At 52.9% G+C, this 24,524-nt stretch overlaps 1 protein-coding gene across 3 annotated transcripts in view; it reads left to right on the top strand.

The window, feature by feature from the left end:
* Positions 1-24,524, top strand: part of LOC122378355 (kalirin-like) — a 207,648-nt gene that overhangs the window by 17,765 nt on the left and 165,359 nt on the right. For 2 of the 3 annotated variants that reach the window (XM_043359329.1, XM_043359328.1), the window contains exons 2-8: positions 6,794-7,014; positions 10,975-11,167; positions 13,068-13,181; positions 14,960-15,171; positions 17,985-18,096; positions 22,472-22,594; positions 23,931-24,053. In XM_043359329.1, the coding sequence (XP_043215264.1) occupies positions 6,836-7,014; positions 10,975-11,167; positions 13,068-13,181; positions 14,960-15,171; positions 17,985-18,096; positions 22,472-22,594; positions 23,931-24,053 (1,056 nt within the window). In that variant the 5' untranslated portion in view covers positions 6,794-6,835. Of the gene's footprint in view, positions 1-6,793; positions 7,015-10,974; positions 11,168-13,067; positions 13,182-13,279; positions 13,322-14,959; positions 15,172-17,984; positions 18,097-22,471; positions 22,595-23,930; positions 24,054-24,524 lie in introns of those variants that run through there. The other variant, XM_043359330.1, reaches the window with a different exon arrangement.

The raw sequence follows: 24,524 nt of genomic DNA, 5'->3' as shown, positions 1-24,524 counted from the left end.
CTTTCATGTAGTTGTTCCCTTGTTGATGTCGAAACGATTATTAGCAAAGTAAACTTGAGTTGTTCTGATATTTGATTATTGTTTTCGGCCTTCGTAATCAGCAGTTCGCACCGTTCGGCACAGCTCCTGGGCTTGGAGCAGCTCGTGCTCGCCGGCCGTCACAAGTGTACACAGTGTTACGTCAGCCTGACGTCATTGCCAGATGTGTGGTCTGCAGCTCTGTGTGCAATATTCATTGTCATTAATCACAGTGACGTCATGAAGGCATGCCAGCCGTGTGCTGAAACTATCTGAATGTATTTATTTAATCCATCATCACTCATGAATTCCAATCTTACTGCTGGGACTCACATCACCGTCTGCTGGATGCCCTCGTATATCCAATACTCGCTTCTTCACGGTTCGTGAACACGCGAAATTCGTATTTTATCCCGTCTGTCAGTTCTCGTCGGGTCCCGCCGTTTGTGCGACATGTTTATTGTTTACTTTGCGGAGCGATGTGGTGGCGCTGAACGCTGCGCCGCTCCTCGCCGCCAGCTGGCCAGAGCGTCATTCGTGCGTCACTGGTCGGCACCCCCGCGTCACTCCTCGCCGCGCCCGGCCGCGCCACTGTCAGCACGTCTGCGCCGTTTTGGGCGCCGCGCGGCGAACGGGACGCGCGAGACGCAGCGCGGCGGCGGAGGGTATTGACGCGGAACAGGGAGAGGCTCTGCTGAATGGCGATTAGCACGTGCTAAAGACGGGCGCTGCCGGCGGGGGAGGGCTAACGCAGGCCTGCTGACTATGCTGGAAGGGCCTCAATATACTGGAGTGGGAGGGAGATCCTTTTTTTATTGGGCTACGCGGGGGTACCGGGAACTATTGAACGTATTGATCTATTCGTACATCATCATAATGGTTACAATGATACTTTTACAAGTGGTGGTAGCGGATTGCCCCAGTAGCTGCAGAGTTGCCTTTTCACCCATTACTCATACTGCTTACTTTTTAGCTTCGTTAGATTAATGGGATGCACGCATGTGCTCATCAATAAAATTTACGACCGGCGCTGCTCTGACGCTCACCAGCAATCTCACTCAATTGCTCAGTCTATGTCTAAGCCCGACCTAACCCTTGCATCCAACTCCAATCTTACTCTGCGTCCAACCTCTTATACAACCCGGGCATCCAGCCCCTACTCCACTAGTCCCGGAGCGACCCCGTCCGGCTCGCTGCTCCGAGAGCCGATGCCCCGTTCCATGTACACCGGGGAGATGAGCAGTTCTCGGAAATCCAGTACCCCGACCGGCGACGGTGATTGGCCGAACGTGCTCGATCGCGCGACTAGGGAGATGGTCGGCTGGCCATCAGTCTGGGAGATGAAACGCTCTTAGCTGAGGGCTTCCGGGGAGGCTTAGAGCCTTGGAGGAGTGGCGCGTTGAAACCAGGAACTATGGAAGGCTAGGGACGTAGTTAAGCAGCGGCCACGGAATCAGCCTCTTCGTGCTCCTAGATTATCCCTCGCCGGACCTATTGGTTTTCTACATACGCGCCGGCCGAGGGGGGGGGGGGGGTACGACCCCCCCTCGCCGTTTCGCCCCTGGTGGAGCTAGCGCGTCGCGGAAAAAACGAGCGTGTGCGCCGTTACGAGACGCAGAGATTGGTACCCGATTTTAAGGTCCTAGGTCAACCGGTGACCTCTGAGGTCAGGTCAAGTGCCCCAAGGTACGGTTCAGTTTTTGGTGAATAACTTCGCAAAAAACGGCCGCAGAGCGCCGATTTTGGCAGCATCGTGTTCGCCTCGCTCAGGCGCGTCGAATGATATACTTTTTGTCCGGGTCAGGTCAACTTGGGGTGTTGACCTCAGGTCAAGGTCAGGTCAGCACCCCCAGGTCACGAAGTTGGTCGAAAGAGGTCATGTCGCATATCATTCGATTCGGCAGGCCTTCCTGAGTCCATTGGTGGCTTTCCCGACTCGCTAGCTCAATTTGATCAAGAGTTATTGACGAAAAACTAATATGACCTTGATGACGTCATAAATGACGTCACGCAAGGTCAACATTGCAAAAGTGACACATCTAACCTTGCAAGGAGTGCATCAAATCACGATTCTGTGTGCTTGAGACAGTTGGAGATCGTTCCCGGCGCCAGAATAGCAGTTTTCATTTTTCCCCATTGACTTATAATGGTGAGGTCACGAAAATGACCTGACCTCATATGACCTTTAGGAAAAATCCGAGATATACAAGTTGTGGGACTCATAATGGATACTAGATCCTGCAAGTTTCATTTCCCTGTGACATCTCCTCTGGCAGTGAGGGCGTTGCGAAGTTGCGACATCTGAAGACCGTGCAGAGGTTCACTTATGACGTCATAGGTCAGTGACCTGACCTGACCCAAAAATGCGGTTGGTGTCAAAAGATCCGGCTTGGATCAAAGGTCAGGTATGCCAAGTTTCAGCTCTCTATCGCCAGCGTTTTCGGAGCTATCACGAAAAAACCCTATGGGGGGGGGGGGCAGCACCCGCCCCCCCCCTCGGCCGGCGAGGGTTATAGCAGCTGGCCTGTGGGTGATGGAAGACCGACAGTGGACCCTCCGTTCGCCCGTGCGTCCACCGTTCGACCTGTCTCCCGGGTGCTCTGTTTGCAGTCCTCGCTCGCCGCCTGTCTCCAGACCGAGCTGCAAGGTCCCGGATGGCTTGGGGAGAGCGTTAGTTGTCCGGTCTCTCGGGACTTACTCCTACATTTGATTGGCTGGCTCTGTGCTGCGCTGTCCTCCGATGGTGGCTTCCGCTGCAGCTGAGCTAGACGGCTGTGGGTTGACTGGTGAGACCGCCCGGAGTGTGCGTCTTGGCCTCCGGTCACCCGTGACAGCCTGTCTGCTATAGTCCGTCCCCCCAGCGTCCCTGGGCTGCTCTGCAGGACAGGTCGGTCTCTCTGTGTGGTCGCAGAACTGTCACTGATGCAACTCGGCTGTCTTTAGTGTGGTCTGTCTGTCAATGATGACTGCTCCGCGCCCGCCTATCTCTTGTGCGTCTGTCTGTGTGCTTGAAGGCACTCTTTCGTATCTCCAGCACGTGCCCTACCCGTGCTCCTGTCCGCCTGACTGTGTGACCTAGCTCAGAGTCCTCGGCTGTCAGGAGTTCAGACACTATCTCGGTATCTCCTCTGGTGATCCCACTGTCGGGAGGCTGTGTCCGGAGACGGCACTGCCAGTTCTGACCGCCCACCGACCTGGCTCGACTGGTCCTACTGCGACAGCCGCCTCCTTGTGTAGACAGAAGCTGGTCGCGCGAGTCGCTGGCTGCGCTCTCCGGAGTCCGAACATGGTCCTCCCGTCAGCCCGTCTGAATGGGATGGCTGTCTCGGGCTGGGCGTTATCTCGGCGCTGCGCAGCACAATTCCAGAGCAGCACAGTGTAACTGAACTCCGTGGCACGGAGGCACCGAGCATCCTGTCACTCTTGTTGGTTGTTACGATTTGTTCAAGGAATTAAGCTCTGTCGGTGTTCATTGATGTTCGGTCGCCCAGTGGAAATATGAATCTCGTGTTGCTCCACCACCTTTCCCCGCTACTCTGAGCTTCTTGTGAAGAAGAGCACAGCACAACTGGACCTACTCTTTTACCCGACCGACGACAGAACTCCTCCGTTAGAGTCTGACCTAGTCCGGTTTATTGACCCATTCCGACCGCGTGTGCAGAACCGTTCGCGGAGAGCGGGTCGAATCTCATCAGTCGGCCAGTCGGCCACCGCCCCCGAACCGCTGCTGCCGGCGCCGACCGGCGCTCAGTGCCGACTGGTGCTCGGTCGACGTGACCGGCCCCGAATATATATCACCAGCTCTAAGCGTCGGTCCCTCACCGGGCCTGGGCGGAATAATACATCAGCCGCCGACCCGAGCGGCCGCCATTCCTCAAACGCCAGACGGACTGATTTGTTGCACGCTCGAAGTTGAGAGCAGCTCGCGGACAAAGACTGGGCTAACGGGGCGTATTCTCCGGGATATTTCAGGGCACAGTTCGGGATGACGTGACGGGTCCAATATGGCCCAGATAAGGCCCGAAGGGACAGGTTAGCTCTCCCGACCCCGTGACATTTCCACCGGAAGATTGGTTCTCGCTAGTGGGGATGAGATAGTGTTGCAGCGTATCGGGTGGCTGCCTGGTTCTGTCCAGTTGAAGCTGGTGCGGTATTGTATTCGGTCTTGGTTCTAGGTGTTTGTCTAGTTCAATTATGTGGGGGTTGATGCGGTGTAATTTAAGTCGTCGCTGCTGGGTCTTTGTGTGACTCTCGCTGGTTGCGAATGACGATGAGGCAAGACAGTATTCGGTCGTCGGCACTGGGGCGTTATCTGGCTCTATCCGGCTAGAACTGTTGCAATGTTGTGCTCAGTCTGCATCTGTACCATTGCCGCGTCCGTTCGTAGAACGACTCTCGAAAATGCTATCAAAATACCACACTTTCGATCAGTCGGTGTTGCTAGAAAAGCTAATCTCCAGCCAATCTTTATCATCACAAACCAACGTCAATCGATGCCCCCAATAATGCTGCTCCCTGACCACCCTCAGGCTAACCCCAATGCGTTCTCTGGTGACCGCTCCATTGCTCAATGCTCGACCGAAGCCACCGACTCTACCAGTCGGTGGCTATCGATGTCACGACTCATCATTGCGCCACTGTTCACCACGGGTTCCATGCATACCACGACATTGGGCAACGCTTGCGGGGTTATCATCGCGGCCAGGCGGCCACCGTTTGGTCAGCTCAGCTCGGTACCTAAAAAACTCCAATTTTCCACACGGCCGGTCGTAGACTGCTGTCTACTGCTGCCTGGCGTTAGTGACCGCCGACAGTCAATGGTTTGGCTCAAAGATTGCCGGCCATCCACCCAGTAATGTGTTGGACGCCGTGGCTGGCTCTCCCGGGAGCCGCCGCTGCCGCCGGAGACGACCAGTGTTTACCGTACCGTGATCCGGCGAACCGACCGGGACGGTCGGCCTTGTCATCGGGTGCCTCGGGGTCAAAGGGTAACTGCGGGGGAAGGGGGCTGCTGTTGGTTGTCATGGTCGCTCCGCAAGGCCTGCTTCTGGGTTGGGGAAGCGAAAATATAGTCTATTTTTTTGTATCTCAGTTTTGCTATTTTCTTCGCTGTTTTAAGCGTTTTAATGCTGTCGTATGACTTGCAGAAAGCTGCCTTTTATTTTTAGCGAATAGAGCTTCTTGAGCTTGAACAATATTACTTCTATAACCAACCAGCAGCCACGCTACCAGCCTGCAAGCTGCAATGTTGACCATATGTGATAAGCACCACGCTGGCCTCACTCCGTGACCAAGGACGCGGCAGCGGCACGAGCTCTATCGGCCCTCCGTCTCTGGGTATCGACTGTGGCGTGACATCATCACATCGCGTCATAACCGATCCTCAGAGACGGCACCTAGCGAGAGCTGTTACCAAATCATAAACTCCAAACGACGCTCGACGACGGATCGTTGATGTGCCGATCGTGGATCACATTTCTGACAGTTTGAGCGATAATTTTTGACAAATTAACCGTCTGGTTGTCACTGATGACACTCAGTCGAGCTCCTCTGGCGCGCTATGGGTTCCGTCACTGTCCGTGACGTGACGGAGCGGCGTGACGGTGACTCGCGCGGTCCGTGACGGTGCCCGTGACCGTGACTTTGGGCCGGCTCAGTTACCGATTTGTGCCGCCGACTAGTGCGCATTGTCCTGGCCATGACCTGTTCATGTGATTGTGTCACTTGACTGACGAACCGTGCGGTCGTGAGCGCTCAGCTTTATAGTATGGTGGTTATGATACCTTGATATTTGAATATTCAACTGAAGTAGACGTACTAGAATTCGGTATGTCTATGAGTTATGGGTTACACCACAGCTAACACCCCGAGCATTAGCAAATCAGACTTACGAGCACCGGTGAACGGTTACCGTGCATGCAAATGTCGGGCACCGTTGTGTCGGCATCTGTGATGTAACGGCCTTGTCGGTAAACCTCAAAATAACATTTTATCAACGTATTTTCATGGTTTTCAGTAGCATAAACCCCGCGCCGCGCCCATAACCTTAAGTCCTGAAATATTTTAAAAAGGACAAAGAGTTGTCTGGTCCGTACTAATCCCAACACTAAGCATCCTTTTTCCGTTATTGTAATTTTATTTTGGCTGGCGTGTTTCCGTTTCGCCTCAGGCCGTGACAGATTGGGACGATATTGCCCTTGCCCCGAGTCCCGCTGTATTTCGCCGAACAAAGCCCAGTGCCGTCTGCAGAAAACAGGCGTGCTCGGCCCGGCGTGCCACTGTCACGCGCTGGGGGCGCTGCCTCACTGAACTTCTGCGTTTGTCGATTGGTGTGTCTTTGTGATGCGGCTGTGGCGATTCAGCGCAATGTTTTTGGAAGTCTGTCTTCTAGGCCAATGTGCAACAACGTGACCATGACATTGACATTGTTTTCTGCTCACGAAATGTCACGTTCGTATACAACTGTCCTAAATCACTGCTGTCAGCAATTCACACATTAAAAAGAAAAGAAATCAAGCCTGAACTTTTTAACAGAAAAGTTTGTTGCATAGCACCACGAAGCCGCCACCCTTTTCCCTCCAATCACAACTTAGCCACTTATCCCTCCAGCCATGCACATGCGTTGCATCGCCAGTGGCTGTGTCCCATCTAAACATTCTGTCTCTGTGATTGCAGCGTCGGAAGCGGTAGGTATGTTTCTCATCTAACCCTCCCCTTGTCTGTTACATCTCCGGCAATGAGTCCCATCTAACCATCTCTTTCTCTCTGTTCACAGCGTCGGTAGCGGCGGGCCGCCGCCGGCAGCTGGAGGCGCGCCATGGACGGCCTGCGAGCCATGGACGTGCTGCCCCTACTGCGGGACCGGGTGGCGCTGCTGACGGGCGCGCGGGACCCGCGCGGCGGGCCCATCCTCACCTTCCCGGCCAGCGCGCGCCGAGACCGCACCGGCCACGAGGACCTCATCCAGCTGATGCAGTACATGTACCAGATACCCAGGTACGTGGGAGTGCAGTACAGAGCTCAGTACATGTATGATGTACCAGATGCCCAGGCATGGCTCGGGGTGGAGTGCATGTATCAGATACTGAGATACAGGGCTGATGATCCCTACCCGCGGGATGAGAATCCATGGACATCTCATTGGGATTCAGTCCTCGTAAGCAATTGCTACGAAGTTTAGACCGCTCGCTAACGTACAACTGCCGCGCTCCGTGTGATTACCTTCACTTACCGTTATTGGAGTAGGTGCTACTATCAGCTCAATAATCTTGGGCGCTACCACTTAGACGTCGGCCTCATGCATATCGATCTAAGCACTTGTCAAGTGGCATGGCTTAAAACGCACTTACTCGACATGGGAGCTGTTCTCAAAAGAGTTCAGCTGCTCTAAAGGTATCTCACGCCTACTTTGTCCGATAATTAGCACTCTTTGTAATTAAACATGGGCAAATGATGGGGCCGACGCGCAGTACTTTACCAGTACTCACGGTAATTAAGCCCTGCGTTCCACCTGAGGCTTGCAGTACTCCGCACAACTGATAATCGTCTGCACTTATAATCATTTGCCTGCAACATCGTAGTGCCGCGCGAACATTCTCTAACGAAGCCGATTCGTCTCAGGGTAGGTACTAGGCATTCCGCCACCCGACCGCAACTGAAGCAAGTTTATGTAGTTTCCGGACTGATAATTCTGCTTGTTTTGGCCGCTCGCTGCAATGTCGCCCACCGAATGCCTAGTATGCAAACGGCTCTAATCTTAGCCTCATTATTCAGGACTTTTACAATGCATGTCGTCATAACTCATGGTCGACATGTCGTCCTTGCTTTCAATGCCTGTCATTAAGGATACTTTTGCTCATAACTTGGCCCGATCGAGCCTAGGACCGAGTATCGCCTACACTGGCTCCATTACACGAACTGATGTTATTTCGCACGTCGTGGCCGTATGTAAAACCACCCGATAGAACACCTGTCACTGAGTTCATTGGCGTACTCTGTCACGACGCTCATGCATACATCCATGTGAGAGCAGGGGCGCCATCAGGGCGTGGGTGCGCTGAGGCTGACCTTCCCTCGGGCGTCTGCACGTGGTCGCTTTGTCCACCCGTCGGCCGACGCTGCGGGCGGGCGGGCAGCGGTTCTTTTCGACGCCGGTGGGGTGGACTGGGCTGGAGGCGTACGGCTGCACTGGACGGGCGAGTTCCCTTTCGTTGGCGGTCACCGACTGGTCGGCCGACGAGACAAAGGCTGGGCAGGCGCTGCCGCGGAGGGGCGTCAGTGTCCAGTCACGGAGGCTGGACGGGTGAGGTGGAAACTGATTGTTTTTGTGGTCATGAGTGTACGGCGAACAAATGGAGGGGATGAAAAAAACTAGGGGAGGTGGTATGATAGTAACTTCATCCAACTGCATGGGGAGGAGTCGTTTTACCGCAAGTTATTTTGTTTACAGCAACTGTTGATCGTTCTAAGGCATCCGACTGCCCCCAAACTAGATTTGTCATGTAAACATAGCCCGCATCTGCAACCCGACCAAGGCTCAGTCCCTACCGTCTCTCCCCGTCGGGCGCAGTAGATTTTCCACAGCTGTAGTAGAATCACTCGGCTGCCATATGTAGGGCATTTCGTCGCGTGCGTGCCGGCGGCGCCGGCGTCGCTGCTCGGCCGCTGATGTCACTTGGCGGGCCGGCGCGTCGACCGGCCTGTTTGTCCGAGGCCGTTTTTACAGTCGAGACGAATGGCCGGGATGTGCCGTGGAGGACGGCTGGGGTGGCTCACCGCCGCCGGAGGGCTGACAGCGCCGCGCGCCGCGAGCCGCAGATGGAATGACCCGAGTCGGGCGCCGCTCGGACGGATGGCGACCGCTGGATAAGCACCATTACGGCGACGGGCGGCTGTTTATGTTGTCAGGCCGCGCCCGTGTTGCGCGCGGGTCGGATACTGCTGACCGGTGCAGGACAGCAGCGTCGGTCGTCGTCCGCCGTCCGCCGTCCGCCGCGTCGGTCGTTCCGCTGAGTCACTGGCGCGTCGGCGTGACACGCCGGCCGACGTAGTGGCGATCGCTCAGCGGGGCTGCGTTAGCTGTCACCACGGTCACCTAACGTAATTCACTATAGTAGCTTGTTTATGTTTCGCATTTCGTGGTCCTCGTTCAACTACGTTGCAATGAACATACGCGACGTGATGATCATATGACATGCAAAACATTTGCAGATAACCGGATGTTTCTTGATCCAGGGTCGATACAGCACGATTTGATGCATATCTAGGATTATGTCGAGGTTGCACAACCATGTTTTGGAGTCCACCCAGGGTTGACGGACGATGGCTATGACTCTGTAGAATTTGCAGAACCATGTTTGAATCCCCCCTAGATAGCGGACGTTCTGTGTGGGGTCTGCCTGATAAAGCTCTCCCATGTTGCGAACTGCTGTTGTGCCCGTCGACCGAGCCCTGGGTCCTGGCTCGTGCTGACTGGGACAGCTGTGTCGGCCCGCCATGTGGCGAGATGGCCGTCCTCTGCAGCGGCTGCCCTTGGCCGGGCACCAGCTGCTCACCGGGCCTGTTCGAGCCGCCCCCCACTCTGGGGAGGGGGTGATATTGATTCACGGTCATGCCGGGTGCTGCAGGGAGGGGCGGTTTTTCCGGTCGGGCAACCAAGCGTACACCAGCGTGTATCTGTTGTGGGTATAATCCGTGTGCTGAGGGGATATGTCTTACGAAGAGGCACGCCACTGTGAGTTGGATCCGCCACCGGCGCCAGATCATTGCTGATCTCTGACGATAGCCAGGTGCTGTCCGATCTGTCCGATCAAGTGATCGCCCCTGTCGGGGTGTGAGCCGGTCCCTGGCCGTCTGCCGGCGCGTGTCGGCCCCGGGCTGAAATCGATGTGCCGCCGACACGGGCTCGGCGTCGCCGCCGGGACCGACGCGGGCCTCTGTCCCCGGCCAAGGCCGTCCTCGGTCGCGGCCGGCCGGTGATTCACGGTGTGACGTCATTGGTCTACAATCTGACGTCATTGTTGGCCCAGTGACGGTCATTGATGGACGAGAATAGGGAGTAGGAAAGCACGTGAGATGCTTTGGTGGACTGCCCTCACGCTTTTCATATTGTCAAAAGCACTCGTAGCTCCCCATGTGTTTGCTAACTTCCTATCGCTTCCTGGCGCGCCGGTTTTTATGCCAATGGCGATCACAGTTGATTTCCAGTCATATACCGATCAATGTAGAAAATGTTCTTTAGTGTATTTCCAGTCATATACCGATCAATGTAGAAAATGTTCTTTAGTGTGTCTACATTTTATCCTTTGTGGAGGGGGTAGAGTGGTGGCCTGTCTAATGGGCTCTGATTGGTAAACTTTCTGGTGATAGTCCGCCGCCGAAGTACCAATCGTTCGGGACTCGTTTGGTCTACGGACAACGAATGGCTACCGCTCCCTATAATCCAAATAAACAACGCCCGGGTCTCATATTCGGGCCGCTGCTTATGACACCATTAAAGACGATTTTGGCCTCCTTCGGCCGTACATATTGCGTGAGAATACGGCATCAATCACAGTAATGGGCCACCCTGAATGATCCAATCAACCGAGCAATATAAAATACTGGCCCACATGGGACCGCGTCGCAAAGAACATATGCCGCGGCGCTGGCCCTGAATGTCTTTTGTGACCAATATTCACGTACATGTATCTATCATATGTCATTTTAGGTACCTCGCAGTGATAACGTATGTCGCTGCGAGGTACCTAAAGTAAAGTTTGTCGGCACTTTGGCTTTTTGAAGGGTGTTTAGGGACTATTCCGTAAATCTGGGCGACGTGATATGCCGTGAGAAGTTAATATGATGGAAACATTGCTTTTTAAAATATTTGTCAGAATATTATGTGCTAAATATTTGTCAGCCCATGCAGTGCCCCCTACCACCCAGTTAATCTCGTCTCTCTCCGTGTGTCTTCAGCGATGAGTCGCGCGACCTCGGCTTCACTGTGGTGATCGACATGCGCAACTCGACCTGGGAGAAGATCAAGCCGATCCTGAAGGTGTTGCGCGACCACTTCCCCGGCCACGTGTACACGGCCTACATCCTGAAGCCGGACAAGTTCTGGCAGAAACAGCGCACCAGCATCGGGAGCTCCAAGTGCAAATTCGAGGTGAGTTGTGAGCTGTGAGTGGTGAGTGGTGAGTGATGAGCGGTGAGCTGCTAGCTATGAGTGTTGACTTGTGCATTCTGAGCTTGTCAATGGAGTTCCTTTGAGTCGGCGATAATGGATGTCGTTAGTCTTTGTGTTGGTGCCGTGGCAAGTGGGAACGTCTTACATTCTTGTAAGCTCAAAGCTTTTCAGTTCTTTTTGGTGGTCAGTAATGTGAGACCACTGTTCCTTGGCGCTATAAAGGTCGATCCTTCCGTATTTGTTCTATCCCATTGAGTGTTGTTTATCTGTGGATCGTCTACCGTTTGTCTTGTGGAGCGGAGCTGGCGGGACGAACGGCCGAGTGTGGTTCGGTTAGATCCACTGGTAGGATGGTGTCTGTTTTACGGTCTGGGCTGGGCGTTTTTATCTTCGGGGCTAATTGCGGCTGTGCTGTGGAGCTGTTTCTTTATAGTCGACAGTGGGTCACTGTAACATGTACGATGCTAGCAAATATGCGTACCTATCCGCTCGCCATTTGTATGCTGAGTTAGTAATTAGTATGAATGAATAGCTCGAAATTTTACGATGGTTGATGCCGAAAAATGGATTTCCGACTGACATCTTTAGTGTACACCAGCAAGGCACTAAGGGCGGATCACCGTATCTTGTCTCTTGTGTCCTGTATCTTGTATCCGGACCCGTCCTGCCGGCCTGCGGTTCGCCGCTGCGAAATATCGACCTCCTCTCGGGCCGGGCCGCCCCGGTCCGGGCCGGCGACGGACGTTGTTTACGAACAGCCCGGGTCGGGCTCGTCTTCAGCCGAACTCGGGGTCGCCCTGTCGCGCCCACTCAAAGCTCCCCGCCTCTGTCGCCTCTGACGGCTCCCGTCCTCTGTCCATTCCTGCCACTCGGCTCCTCTGCTATTTACTTGCAGCTCCTACAGACCGCATAAAGAAGCTAGCTGTTCTTTCTTTTTGTTAACAAAATTCCCACCCACCCACTCTTCTACTAACCGCTCGCCTCCACCCACTGACCACCCACCACTGCCTCCCACCAAAACCTCCCACTGCCGCCCGCCGCTTCCGTCGCCCACCGCCTCCCCCCATCCCCCACCACCTACCGTCGTGGCCGCTCTGTTTATCGCTGTGAGATGCCCCGCGGCGTCCGGGACCACCGCCGGCAGATTGCGAGACGGTATGGGCGCCGGCCGATGACACAGCTGAGGTCGCATATAGACGGTATGGGCCGCCGTCACAGCTTAGAACGCATGTAGAGCGGTATGAGCTGCTGACACAGCTGAGACCGCACATATACAGTATGGGCCGGCTGTTGAGGTCGCATAGAGCTGGTATGGGTGCCGGCCGGGACCACCGCCGGCCGATGGCGAGACGGTATGGCCGCCGATGGATGACACAGCTGAGGTCGCATTTGAAATTTGAAGGGCATGGGACACATACGTTGCCGAACCCACATATTTCTTATTCCATGAACGGCCAACATTGTAAATGTCACACACATTCAGCAGGCATGAGCTATATAAATCATTGGGCTCACACGTGGAACTACCTTCATCTCACCGTCTGAAAGCTGGGTGAGGGGATGGGAATGCAACGTTGGACGATGACTTCGTTTATGCGCTGTATGGCGGCGATAGGTATCTTTTGCGGTGACGTTAGGTTGCATCAGACATGCCTATGATATCATATGTTTGTGATGGGAAGAAGTGTTTGTTTATTCGTACGTCGGGAATATCCTGCCGTGTGAGGCGCATTTATAGTCGAGAACAGTGCAGCGTTTGTGTATTGAGTTGTTTCCCGTTAGATTGACGGCTATGTGTGCGTTTCCCCACCTCGTAACGTTTCAATGCCCGCCCGCCCCGGCAGTTTCCCCACGACTGACACGCCCCCTTCTTCCGCAGACGAACCTGGTCGGCCTGGACGGCCTGCACAAGGCCATCGACCCCGGCCAACTGACCTCTGACCTCGGCGGCTCGTATCCGTACGACCACTCCACCTGGGTGGAACTGAGGAGGGTAGGTGGCCGGGGGGGGGGGGGTCGTATCCGTACGACCACTCCACCTGGGTGGAACTCAGAAGGGTAGGTGGCCGGGGGGGGGAGGGGCGGGGCGGCTCGTATCCGTACGACCACTCCACCTGGGTGGAGCTCAGAAGGGTAGGTGGACGTCGGAGGGGGGGGGGGGACGGCTCGTATCCATACGACCACTCCACCTGGGTGGAACTGAGGAGGGTAGGTGGCCGGGGGGGGGGGGGGGCGGCTCGTATCCGTACGACCACTCCACCTGGGTGGAGCTTAGAAGGGTAGGTGGACGTGGGGGCTCGTATCCGTACGACCACTCCGCCTGGGTGGAGCTCAGAAGGGTAGGTGGCCCGGGGGGGGGGGGGAGGGCGGCTCGTATCCGTACGACCACTCCACCTGGGTGGAACTGAGGAGGGTAGGTGGCCCGGGGGGGGGGGAGGGCGGCTCGTATCCGTACGACCACTCCACCTGGGTGGAACTGAGGAGGGTAGGTGGCCAGGGGGATGGTGGGGGGGGGGATGTCAACTGTAGGTGAGGCGTTGGTTTAGTTTGTTTCTAAATCATGTATAATTATGTAGTTATGCGCCGAAGGGTTTCGCCGCTTTTATTTCCTGGAATACCGTGCTGCTGCCCGGACACTGAAAAATAATGAAAATAAAATGCGCCTGAGGCAACGCCATTCAGAGCAGCAAAGCGTCATTAATAGCCATCCCGCAGCATTAAACCGCTGGCCAAATCGCTGTCTGCGTCAACACTAATTCACTTAGGCGGGAAGTTTGTATCGATGCCTCGCACCACCGAGCCTCAACTCGTGGTCGGCACGCGTCTACCCGTAACTATCAGTTCGGATCGTTTGTCGGAGCTGGTTACCTACCGTGGGGTGCTGGTGGGCTCATGCCCACACTACCACTCCTAGCGTGCGGCTGTGCCTCTCCGGCCGGCCGGTGGGTCACGCCGCGGGCACATCGAACACAGCGGAGACGTGACCGGGAGCGGGCGATATCGGTATTCTGGTGACGCTGCCGGCTGGTGGGAGAGCTCTCTAAAGGTCACCGATGACACTCCTCTGGTGCTATTGTGGGCTGCTGCTGCCCAAACTGAAACGGGATGAATTAGGGAGAGTTGGATGCCGGTGGAATAGGTATTGTTCGGAGATTGTGTTCAAAGTCAGAACTTTTGGAGAAAATGTATCATGCAGTGCTACTTTGGCTTGACGTTTGGATGCTGTGCCATGTGCTTACTCTTAGTATCCTGTAGTAAAAGAAGTTAGCGCCAAGTAATCTCGTTTTATCAGCCAACTCTCCTCGGGGTTCCCCAGGCTGGTCTAGGATTGATTCAATGAAATTTTCTATGAATCTTGCACTCCTTGCTCAATCGCCTACTCAGTAAGTTTCCTGCATCTACTTTTATTTGTTCATTATTTTCGGTTGTCATTCATCTCAGCTTATTTTGCATCCGTCTTGAAGGCGCTTTATTAGTTAGTGCAGTTTTATCGCTGGCTTACCTCCGCGAGCTACTTCTATGGCTAACCTCATCCTTTCCCCGGTCTGCCGAAAGGCCGGGAGACTTCCCAACCCTGCCATCTCCCTGGCCCAGAGTCGATGGAAGATTCCATCATTCCCTAATTCCGTACCCCAGTCGGTGGGTGACCTGATCTGACCTCGCCCCTCCCCTGTTCCGCAGTCGGTGAAGGACGTAACCTGAGCTCGCCATGCCCCCTCTTCTACAGTGGGTGGAGGCCTTTCTAACTTCCGCCCCTCCCCTGTTCCGCAGTCGGTGGAGGACTTTCTGTGGCAGACCACCGAGGTACTGGACCGGATGGACGATCTCCGGGAGGAGCTCAGTCACGAGTCCGGCCCGGCCGCCGCGCCCGGGGACGTGGCCGCAGCCCGACGGGCCATCGACCGGCACACAGAACTCCGGAATAAGGTGTTCAAAAACCCCGCACACGAGATGGACAAACTCGGCCAGCGCTTACTACAGAGGTGAGTGGACTGCCGGAGTCGGCCGCCTGATCTGCTGTTGCAATAACGGGGAGTTAGTTTCATGTGAAATATATGTGTGGGTTCTTCTGCTGGCTATGTGATAGATTTGCGAGTTATTATTGTTTGGTATCTGTCGTTTCTCTTTGATGTCGCTGTTTGGTACGCAAATGTTTGTTTTGAGTAGGAAGTTATCCCGATGCCTTGTTGATAATGTTTTTGCAACTTGGGATTCTACTGGGAAACTATGACGGAAAACAATATAAAATGGCTGTCACTTTCCATATGTCGTCAATGTTCAAATAAGTTTTACACTTAGACATAGCCTGCTCTTTCCTTCTATATGAGGGAGCCTATGACACATGCTGATAAAAGGTAGATATTTTGTTGGGGGAGGGGGTATGCGATTGCTGGCAGCAACGGCTTATCTGCACGTATTCGAGTGTCTTCCCAACATTGTGTATTTACAAAACACTTCTAATACGATTGCTTAGCAGAGGTTCCTCATACACTTACACTTGATGGCTCGTGAGTAGACATTGTTCTGGGTACGTCCCGGACACTCGTAATGTTATTTTCAGAGCCTCTTGGGTATGTCACCGCTGAACTGAACTAGCTGGTCTCGGCTCCGGGTGAATGATGATGTGTGCGGGAGCGAGACTGCGATGAAGTTGGAGTCTAGGCTGATTGCAACTCTGCGAGGCTCAACCGGTTATAGATTTGTGGAGGGGCACATGTGTAACGTGGTAAGAAGATGAGAGCTATAAGAGTGGATCGAAATCGTAATGATGAAGTGGTCTGTACGCATACAATATGAAAGATGTCTTGTAGCCGGAGGTGATATTTTATCTGCCATGCCATTGTTTTTTTTTTATAACTTTCAAACATTTTCACCCACCAGTCAAGCGTACTTGATGTGGGTCGATGGTGTCGGACTTACACTGTTCCTCACCCACCAGTATATAGGCTACCGTTGAGGCGTCGGCAGCATAGCTCCATCCATTTAGCTGCTCATTAACTGTGGTGTCAGCACGGCTCATGTCAGCGCCGAGTTATTAACGAGTCGATCCTCGGCGCGCTACCGAAGGCGTAAGACCAATGATGACGTGAAGTGATGATGTCACGTGACGGTGCCCTGTGATGTCATGAACTCGTCACACACTGTGACGCTGGGGATGTTATGTGGTGTATGTCGCTAACGTTACTGACGCCGTGACGCGAATTATGTCGTGGCTACGGTACTTTGCTCATAGTCGAGGCGATCAGTTATATGCCGTACGGGCTTAGTTTTATCTGGGGTGTGATGTGGTGGCATGCGAGTAGTCAGTCGATCCTGATGAGACTGCTCAATATCGCTGGATGGCGTGCTCCGTGATTTTTTTTCGCGAAGTGTCTGTGAGTGACATGGAGGGAGAAAAAGAGAGGATGGTTCTAGAAATGGGTGGAGATCGCGGTCGGCTGTGTTAGACACTTTGTCTACGTCTTTGGTGTTTGTCGGTGGTTTGTTTGCCAGTGGTTCGTCTGCCTCGGAGGACTGGCTTGTTTACCAGTGTGTGGCTCGCTCTGGTGCGTGCTATTCCTCGGAATGTCGGCTCAAATTCATGAACCGGAATGTAGTGTTTATGAATCTCTTGTGATCTCAGTGCACATCTCTCTGTCAAGAGCTGATGTCCTCATATTGTATGCGATCTTAGGAAAGGCTTTGATGTCTTTTAATTGATGCAAGTACGCTCAGGAATAGTCGATCCAGATTCGGTGAACGACATGTCGTGAATTCGTTGGAGGACATGATGCGTTTTCAGTGAACTGGGGCTGGTTTTTATCGGATGCGGCCGGCCGGGGTCGGTGGACGGTGACGAATCGCTCGCTACCTGTCGGCCTTGACAGTGAATCACCAAGAATGCCTGAAGCGCTACTGAGCGCGCCGCTGTGTGTTTTATTTTACTCCGGATGGACCGTAGAGTCACCCAACCAGCCCGTCTGCCCTCCGCACGGTCGTCCTTACTGCATATGATACATCAGATATTGACTGCGAGAGCTAGCGACACGATGTTTGCTTTGCGAGCCGCCATCACACGGCAGAATGCTGGACCAGACGGTTGATTAAGTTCGTTCTCTGAGTTCTGACGATGTCTGTATGCTGCAAATATGTTTTACTGTGATTTTCTACAATGCGTTTTTACTTGTTTTATGCTTTTATGCGTGCTAAATCCGGCGTGCAATTTCTCTACTATTGTTACTCGTAGCAACAGTTCCCATCCTGTCTTCTTAATCATCCCATGAAACCGTGCGTCGCTGGTGCGTCTCCCACTCAGAAACTGTCCCCAGTCGATTGAAGCCCCCGCAGCAATCAGTGCTCCGCCCGGCACCGTTCCTGGCTCGAACTGGGCCGCCGCCACCTATTGATCGCTCTCCTACGGACACCCTGCACGGCCTCATTGACCTCAGGCGGGTCACCGCGGTGGCTGGTGCGGTTGGCCGAGCCCAGTGATCCCAGATATCAAGCGGCGGCACACGGTCAATCATCAGACGTGAGCTGCTCGACTGGCAGTGGCTGCTGGGCTGGACTGGTTCCGCTTGGTAACCGAGGTAGATCAAACCACGCCCCCGTTGGAGCTGTCGGCTTGGGTGAGGTTGTGAGGTAACTATGGTCATATGTGACACCCACCGTGACCTTTAGTGGTTTCTAGTGGTCCCACCGTGACCCACAATGACCTCCGTTGAGCTCAATGATTCCCCCAGTGACCCATCCATCAGTCACGTTCAGCTCCAGTGACTTGTGTCCACTTATGTGACCTGTGTCCATCTGTTGCCAGGCTGGGCGGTGACGGTGACAGCGGCTGTGACTCGGGCTACGCCGGAGCCAGTCGCGACAGCACGTCCAGCATGATACTGGCCAACCCCGACCTGCAGTCCTGCATACCGCAGGTAAGATAGCGCCCCCCCCCCACCCCTAGAGACGGCAGGTCTGGTATGGTCCTAGCCAACCCCAGTCCTGCCTACTGCAGGTAAGACCGTAAGGTAACCTGCATACAGTAGGCATACGTTCAGTATAGTTCCTGACTACACTCACTAATCACTCACAGCACAGGATCGACGACAACCATTCAATACGTCCGGTATCTTCCAATATAGGTTAGTGGGCTTCTTTCCTTACCTTTACAGTCGCTTTATGTATGGCGGGTGCGGTGGTCCCGGTCATTGTAATACGTTTATTGACAGCCACGCGGTATTGTTAACTGTTATGGCGGCATTGTTTACAGCTAGGCGGATATTGTCTGCTCGTAGTAACCAGTGTTTTCCGGTATTGGTAGCTGGCTTAGCGACGTCTTTCCGTTATGTCAACACTGTCGGGGGCGTGAACACTAATTCTCGTCATCTTCCTACCACATGCTGCATTGCTGCGTTACCACATCTAATAGCTCTAAAGGTTACGTTATTTGCCGCAAACTTACTGACGTTCGGGCAGTGTGGGTAGCGAGGCCGTCAAAACATACCTGGGGGAACCGCCCTAGCGGCTCTTTCTGGGCAGATCAGGTGGGTTAGGGGACGTCTCGGCCTGGTGGCAACTGCGATGCAGCACATTCACACACTTAATACAAGTCGTGTTTTAAATCCATGATATTTGGTTGGTTCTCACGAATGAGTCAAGTCACAAAAAACATGAACCCGAAAGAAGCAAGTCGTTTGCACCACCTATGAAGGCGTCGCTGTCATTCAATCGTGAATGCACTCGAAGCCAGTTGCGATGCGGTTGGAGACAACAGTCGTGTTTCTGAAGGTTCGTGCGACCCATCCGATTTGCATGCTGTGACTCCCATTGACTGAATGCTGATTACGTGGAAATAAGCCGTAGGTATTGTTTGTATAGATCACTGTAAGTAGGTGAGCTATAAATGGTAGCGTGGGATGATTCAGTTGTCCTTCGCGTGGGTGAATGATTCATTTTCTATCCCAGCAGTGATCGGTGAGTCAGAATATGTCCTGAGTCCCAACGCTACCTTCTGCTACCTATAATCGCGTTTTGAGGATAGTTTTACGTGCGTGGTCCTTCGCTCAAGGTTTGATATAACTCATCGAATTAAGTCTTTTTTTTCTCGCTGAGCTTAGTCAAAGCACTGCTACCGTCGCTTACAGCTGGAACTACACAATTGATGATCATAAGACATGTGGTGCTGAACCACTTACTCTCCCGCTACGGGCGCTAACCGTACTATTCATTACTGTTCGCACTTTGCACCATTTGTATACTCACCGCCTACCGCTTAACGGTTCGGTTCGTTACTCATCGTGGTGCGACCATGGGTCACCGGTGCACCCCACTCTGACTGGGCCCCCGTGGCAGCTGTGGAGCTGTGGGTAGGCCTCGGCTCACGTGGGACAAAGGTCTGTTTTCATTGTGCCGGTGTGTTTTGCAGGTCGCCCAGCCGAGTGAGAGCCGTGCTGTCCATTGTGATCGTATCAGACGGGAAGGAGTTTTTGTGCTCCAGAGCCGGGCTTGTGGAGATGGAACATGTGTGTGTACTCGGGAAGGGTTTCCGGTCGAGAGAGCTACAAGATGACCGGCCGGGGACGCTGTGTCGGTGCCTTTCCGGACGGCTGTAGGACAGTCTTTTTGTGGGTCAGTGTTTGAAAAGACGTCGCCGACGCCTTAGGATAGTGTTGTTGGTTACAGCTCACAGCATTAGTTAGGCTGTTCAAGGAGATGAAATGCCGGAAGTTTTCCAGCGCGGCTCAGTAAGTTGTTCCTTCACTGCCACTTTTTCGTCATCTATCTTCCATGTCGTCTGAACGGGGAGCATTTCGAGCAGCGAGCTTCCCATCTGGGTCGTTTAGACGAAGTTTGGTGGTGAGCGACATCGTTACATGACGATACTCCGTCTCCTCGAGCCGAAATGATGCCACAAACATACAACACTGCGACTGGGACTCTGGAAGGGCAGCGAGGATCGCCATACGACATTTGCAGACCTCACAGCATCCATGTCGGCCTGAACTGCACTTGGGCTGTGACAACACTCGAAACTCAAGCCATGGAGTGAGATGGATTTCGAGTTGCCCGAGAGTCGAGATCCATCTCATCTACATCTTGCATGAGATCGGTTTCGTTTCAGCTGTAACTAGAAGCTGCTATTCGTTTCCAGCTAACTGCATTGTTAGCCAGGACTGGCACATGGCAGTGTAACTTTCTGCACCTTCCTTCCCTCCTCCTATGTTATTGCCTCTGCTTACACGTATTGCGTGCACGGGTTTTATCTCGTTATCGTGAAAATGGAGTAGTGTCTCTGGCCGATGACGGTGGCGATGCCAACGACGGTGTCCTACGTTTATTTATAATCTTGGGGATCGAAAAGTTCTCAAACCACGAAAAGTGCTCAACCATTTTGGCGAACGGAAGAAAAAGTGTCGGCGATAGCGGTCGTAGACGGCGGGCGGCGGGCGTCGGTCGGTGGGCGGCGGCCTCGTCGTCGCTCACTCCGTCGCCTTACTATCGGGACTTAGTGAGCTATACGGCGCTGCCGCCGCCTGGGCCGGATATTAACGCCGCCGTCCGCAGCCGCCTTAGCACCAGACCGGGCCGTTCCAACGAGTTGGGGCGCCAGAAATGGAAGGCGTGGGGTGGAAAGTGGCAGCGAACATTCGGGGATGTAGCGATTATACGCTGAATTAGCCCTTACAGTCGCTGCCGAGCCTAGCGACTTTTCGGCAGACTGCTGTTATTTACGAATCTTTTTCACATTTTGTTCACTTCTGTTTGAAAGATCCCTTGGATATGATCGCTGTCCTGGCACCATGCCATCAGACGTGGAACTGACAGCAACCGTCAAGTTTTGTAGGGGATAATCCGAGAAATGCTGTTTACGCTGGCAATGGTGAGCCGTCGCGGGCCTGAGCCCAGCGCCAGGGCTACGCATTTGGGCGATGCTTTGACAGCCGACCCACCCGGATGGCTTTTCCGACGCTTGGATATCATCGACAGCGTTCACCAACTCCTGCACCATCCGCCCCCTACCCCATCTTTGCTGGTCCCTGTGGCATTCGGCACAGTCCCTGCCCGCTCCGACCCCTCCAGTCCAGTGCCGGTCCCAGTGTCCCTGAGAGCTGATCGGTCAGCCCGCCGTCGTCACCAGCCGGGCAGACCGTATTGGTCGGTCAGATGCAATTGTCGACCGGTCGGTATTGGTCGGTCAGATGATGCCGATCTGGCCGTATTGGTCGGTCAGATAATGGTTAACCGGTCCATGTTGGTCGGTCAGGTGATGGGAGCGGGCACGCGCCGACATGCGGTCTCCGCGTTCGTTCGACGCTGCTCTGGTGGCAGTGCTGAGGTAGTGCGGGATCTATATCCTAGATTGGTGGAGCTGTTGGACAGATCATGCAGTCGTTGAGGTGGATGCCTAGAAAATTATGCACCAGTCAAAGTGTCATTCCGTTCTATTTTTCATAGCTTCTATGTTTTAGGGCCATTCCATTGACATTATATCACAAATACACTTGCTGGCTTTCTGCTTTGTGCGTATTCATGAACGGAGTATTATGTCACTTCTTGTCATGCTGCCTAGCGTCTTTGTCGATGCCTTATTCATCAATACGTTTCAATGCAAGCTTCAACGGCACATTCCAGGCGACCTGCATCTTTGTTTGACATTAGAAATCCATTAGAGCTTGTCAATCTTCTGAATATGAGTTATGCACATTGCATGTATTAGTTCCTACCTACCACAGTCACAAAATAAACAAATGATGCCTTTTACTCGCTATCAACTCTGGTCCTACCCAGTGGGACGCCCCATGTTTAACCACTACACATCACCCTCGTAGGAGCGACAGAATCTAAACACGCCTCTGACGTGTACATTTGTTTGATATTGGAGACCACCGTGTGGTTTATCACATGCAACAAAAGCATGAGCTGGACATGAGTGACGCGGACTATAGCAGTGCGTGGAGGTCGCTGTCAGCTGGCTACACCCCTGGTCTGTCTCAAAGGGAGGGTCTTACGGAACCACAGTGCTCAGTGCTGACGCATAGTTTAGGCTAGTGCCAATGAGACAGGGCAAGGTACACATACCTTGAAATGGCTAGCCAGTGCATGACAAGAGGATTTCATGAACGATTTGTGTGAATATCAACTGTCTTTTGATGACGTTTTTTTAGGCGTCTACATATTGTCTTGTTGGGATTTTTCGGATACAATTTTTAAATGCTTGATAGTGATTTCGTGACGCTTACCCTGAACAAGTCTTTCTGAGCACCGACGTCGGCTGACTTACACTCTGTACGTCCCTGTCATGATTCTCAGATCCTGCACACGCTGGAGACGATGCAGATCACCCAGCGGCACCTGCAGCAGCTCTGGCAGTACAAGAAGAACGAGCTCGACCAGGGACTCCAGCTGAAAATATTCGAAAAGGATGTCGAAGAGGTACGGCCTGTGTTCGTAGTATGGATATGCGACATGATAATTGTGACTCTTACGAGTATTTGCTAGTGATAGCTGGTACCAGGCTAGAATCGGGGATTAGGAGATGTTTTTTTCTTGCTATTCTTCGCATATTCGTATCCTTTCCAAAATAATGTAAACTATTCGTATCCTTTCCAAAATAATGTAAATTTTCACGAGCAACATATTTTTTACCGACCTTTATTTCCTTTCAATACCCCATTCCGTGGCACTGGGGCAGAGTCAGTATTCAGCTGCCAGCGGCCTGTTCGGTCGGTCTTTCCGACCGGCTGTTCCCAGTGGCGCCAGGGCCTCGCAAATCGGTCCTTTTAGAGGCACCAGCGTCGAATGGCAGCGGCCGCGCGTCGGCTGTGCGTAACATATGGCCCGTCATGAGCGGGGTAAATCGCCACTGGCTTAGGCACCAGCAGGCTGCCCGCAGAGCTAATGGCAATGCAATGGTGGATGGAGCGTGGTGTGGTTAGAACTTAGAACGTTATATTTCTTTGGCTTCCTGAGTTGCATGGTCAGCGAGACTGGCTTGTTGTCACAAATACTACCACAGTGCAGTGTGACTTTTTTGAAAATGATTTTGTGTATGTCGACGTTGCTATTTTGATGATCCTTAGATGCATTTTATAGGCAAACACATCTGAAAAAGTTACGTATGGTGGGCTCATTTTCTAGCCTCATATTCAATTTGAAATTGAGTTATGGTAGATTTAATGTGATTTGCAGCTGTCTTTTAAGTAGCTCCAACAGCGCTGACGAGGGAACACGTCCAAAATTTGAATGTACAAACCTTTTGATGACAACCATGTAGTCGTGATAAGAAGCCAGCCATTTTCACTGAAATAGAATTAAATTCAATCTCCATTCTCCAGTGAACAATCCAACTAAATTGCTTTCCTGCCTTTTGTTTGAGCGTGTATTAGGGTCGATCCAACTGAAGTTGACATTTCATTACACGTCCAGGCGGGCTATGGAATGCAATGTCAGACTCTGCTGAGTGTAATGGCTTACGCTATTTGAGAAGCTTTTAAAGTGCGCATGGGGTTCCATTCTAGTTCTCACCATTTCCCGGAACCTTAGCGCTGTGGATCTCGAGTGTCAAATACTAAAACATTAGTAGATTTATTTTAGGTCATTGAGGTTCAATCAGAGATTGTTCAGGTTATTAGTGAAAGATTTGATGTATGTCGTGCCTATGCGTTTTCCTTATACAAGTTATGCTCCCATTATTATGTTGTGTTTGTGTTTATATGTTAGATGAGCAGGCCGTACCTTAAACTCACCTATTTTATTATACTCTGTGCAGGTGATGAAGATAGTGCGTCTGCGCCGGGACCAGTTTCTACAGAACTACGTGGACGTGGGCCGATCGTACCGAGAGAGTAAACAGCTACAGGAGCACCACTCGCACACAACACTCGCGTCCATGGTAAGTCGGCCGCGGGACAGTTCTTAGACATGGTTAGATGACGGGAGGGACAGGAATGAGGCACGTCCAAAAGATGCGGCCAGGGGACGAGTAAACAAGGCACGACTGCATGTGCTACGATTTTCTATGGCTCTGTCTGAATTTGTTAGCGAACTATCTATGTTTTCTTGGCTTATGAGAGTTTCTGATGAGGGTTTTGATATTCAGGCGGACACATTCATCGTGTTTGTGGAATACCAACGAGTGTTTTCGAGGGCTTCGTATTGATTAGGCTATAACTTTACCGCTGGTTTTAAAAGGATAAATTCACAGGTGACATAATTGTACGCCAGCTTTCCGTCAATTGTTTCGTGTTATCGCTAAATGAATTGTATAACTCCATACAAGGTGACCACGGAAAACTCGTTTATAAATAATCCTGATCCGGCTCCGCCTTGTTCAGCGTCCTGATATCATTAGGCTGTATTTCCT

The sequence above is a fragment of the Amphibalanus amphitrite genome, unplaced genomic scaffold (genome assembly GCF_019059575.1).
Source record: "Amphibalanus amphitrite isolate SeventyFive unplaced genomic scaffold, NRLGWU_Aamphi_draft 000058F_arrow, whole genome shotgun sequence".
NCBI classification, from domain to species: Eukaryota; Metazoa; Arthropoda; class Thecostraca; order Balanomorpha; family Balanidae; genus Amphibalanus; species Amphibalanus amphitrite.
The sequence above is the reverse complement of the archived record's forward strand: the minus strand, read 5'-3'. Positions and strand labels throughout refer to the sequence as shown.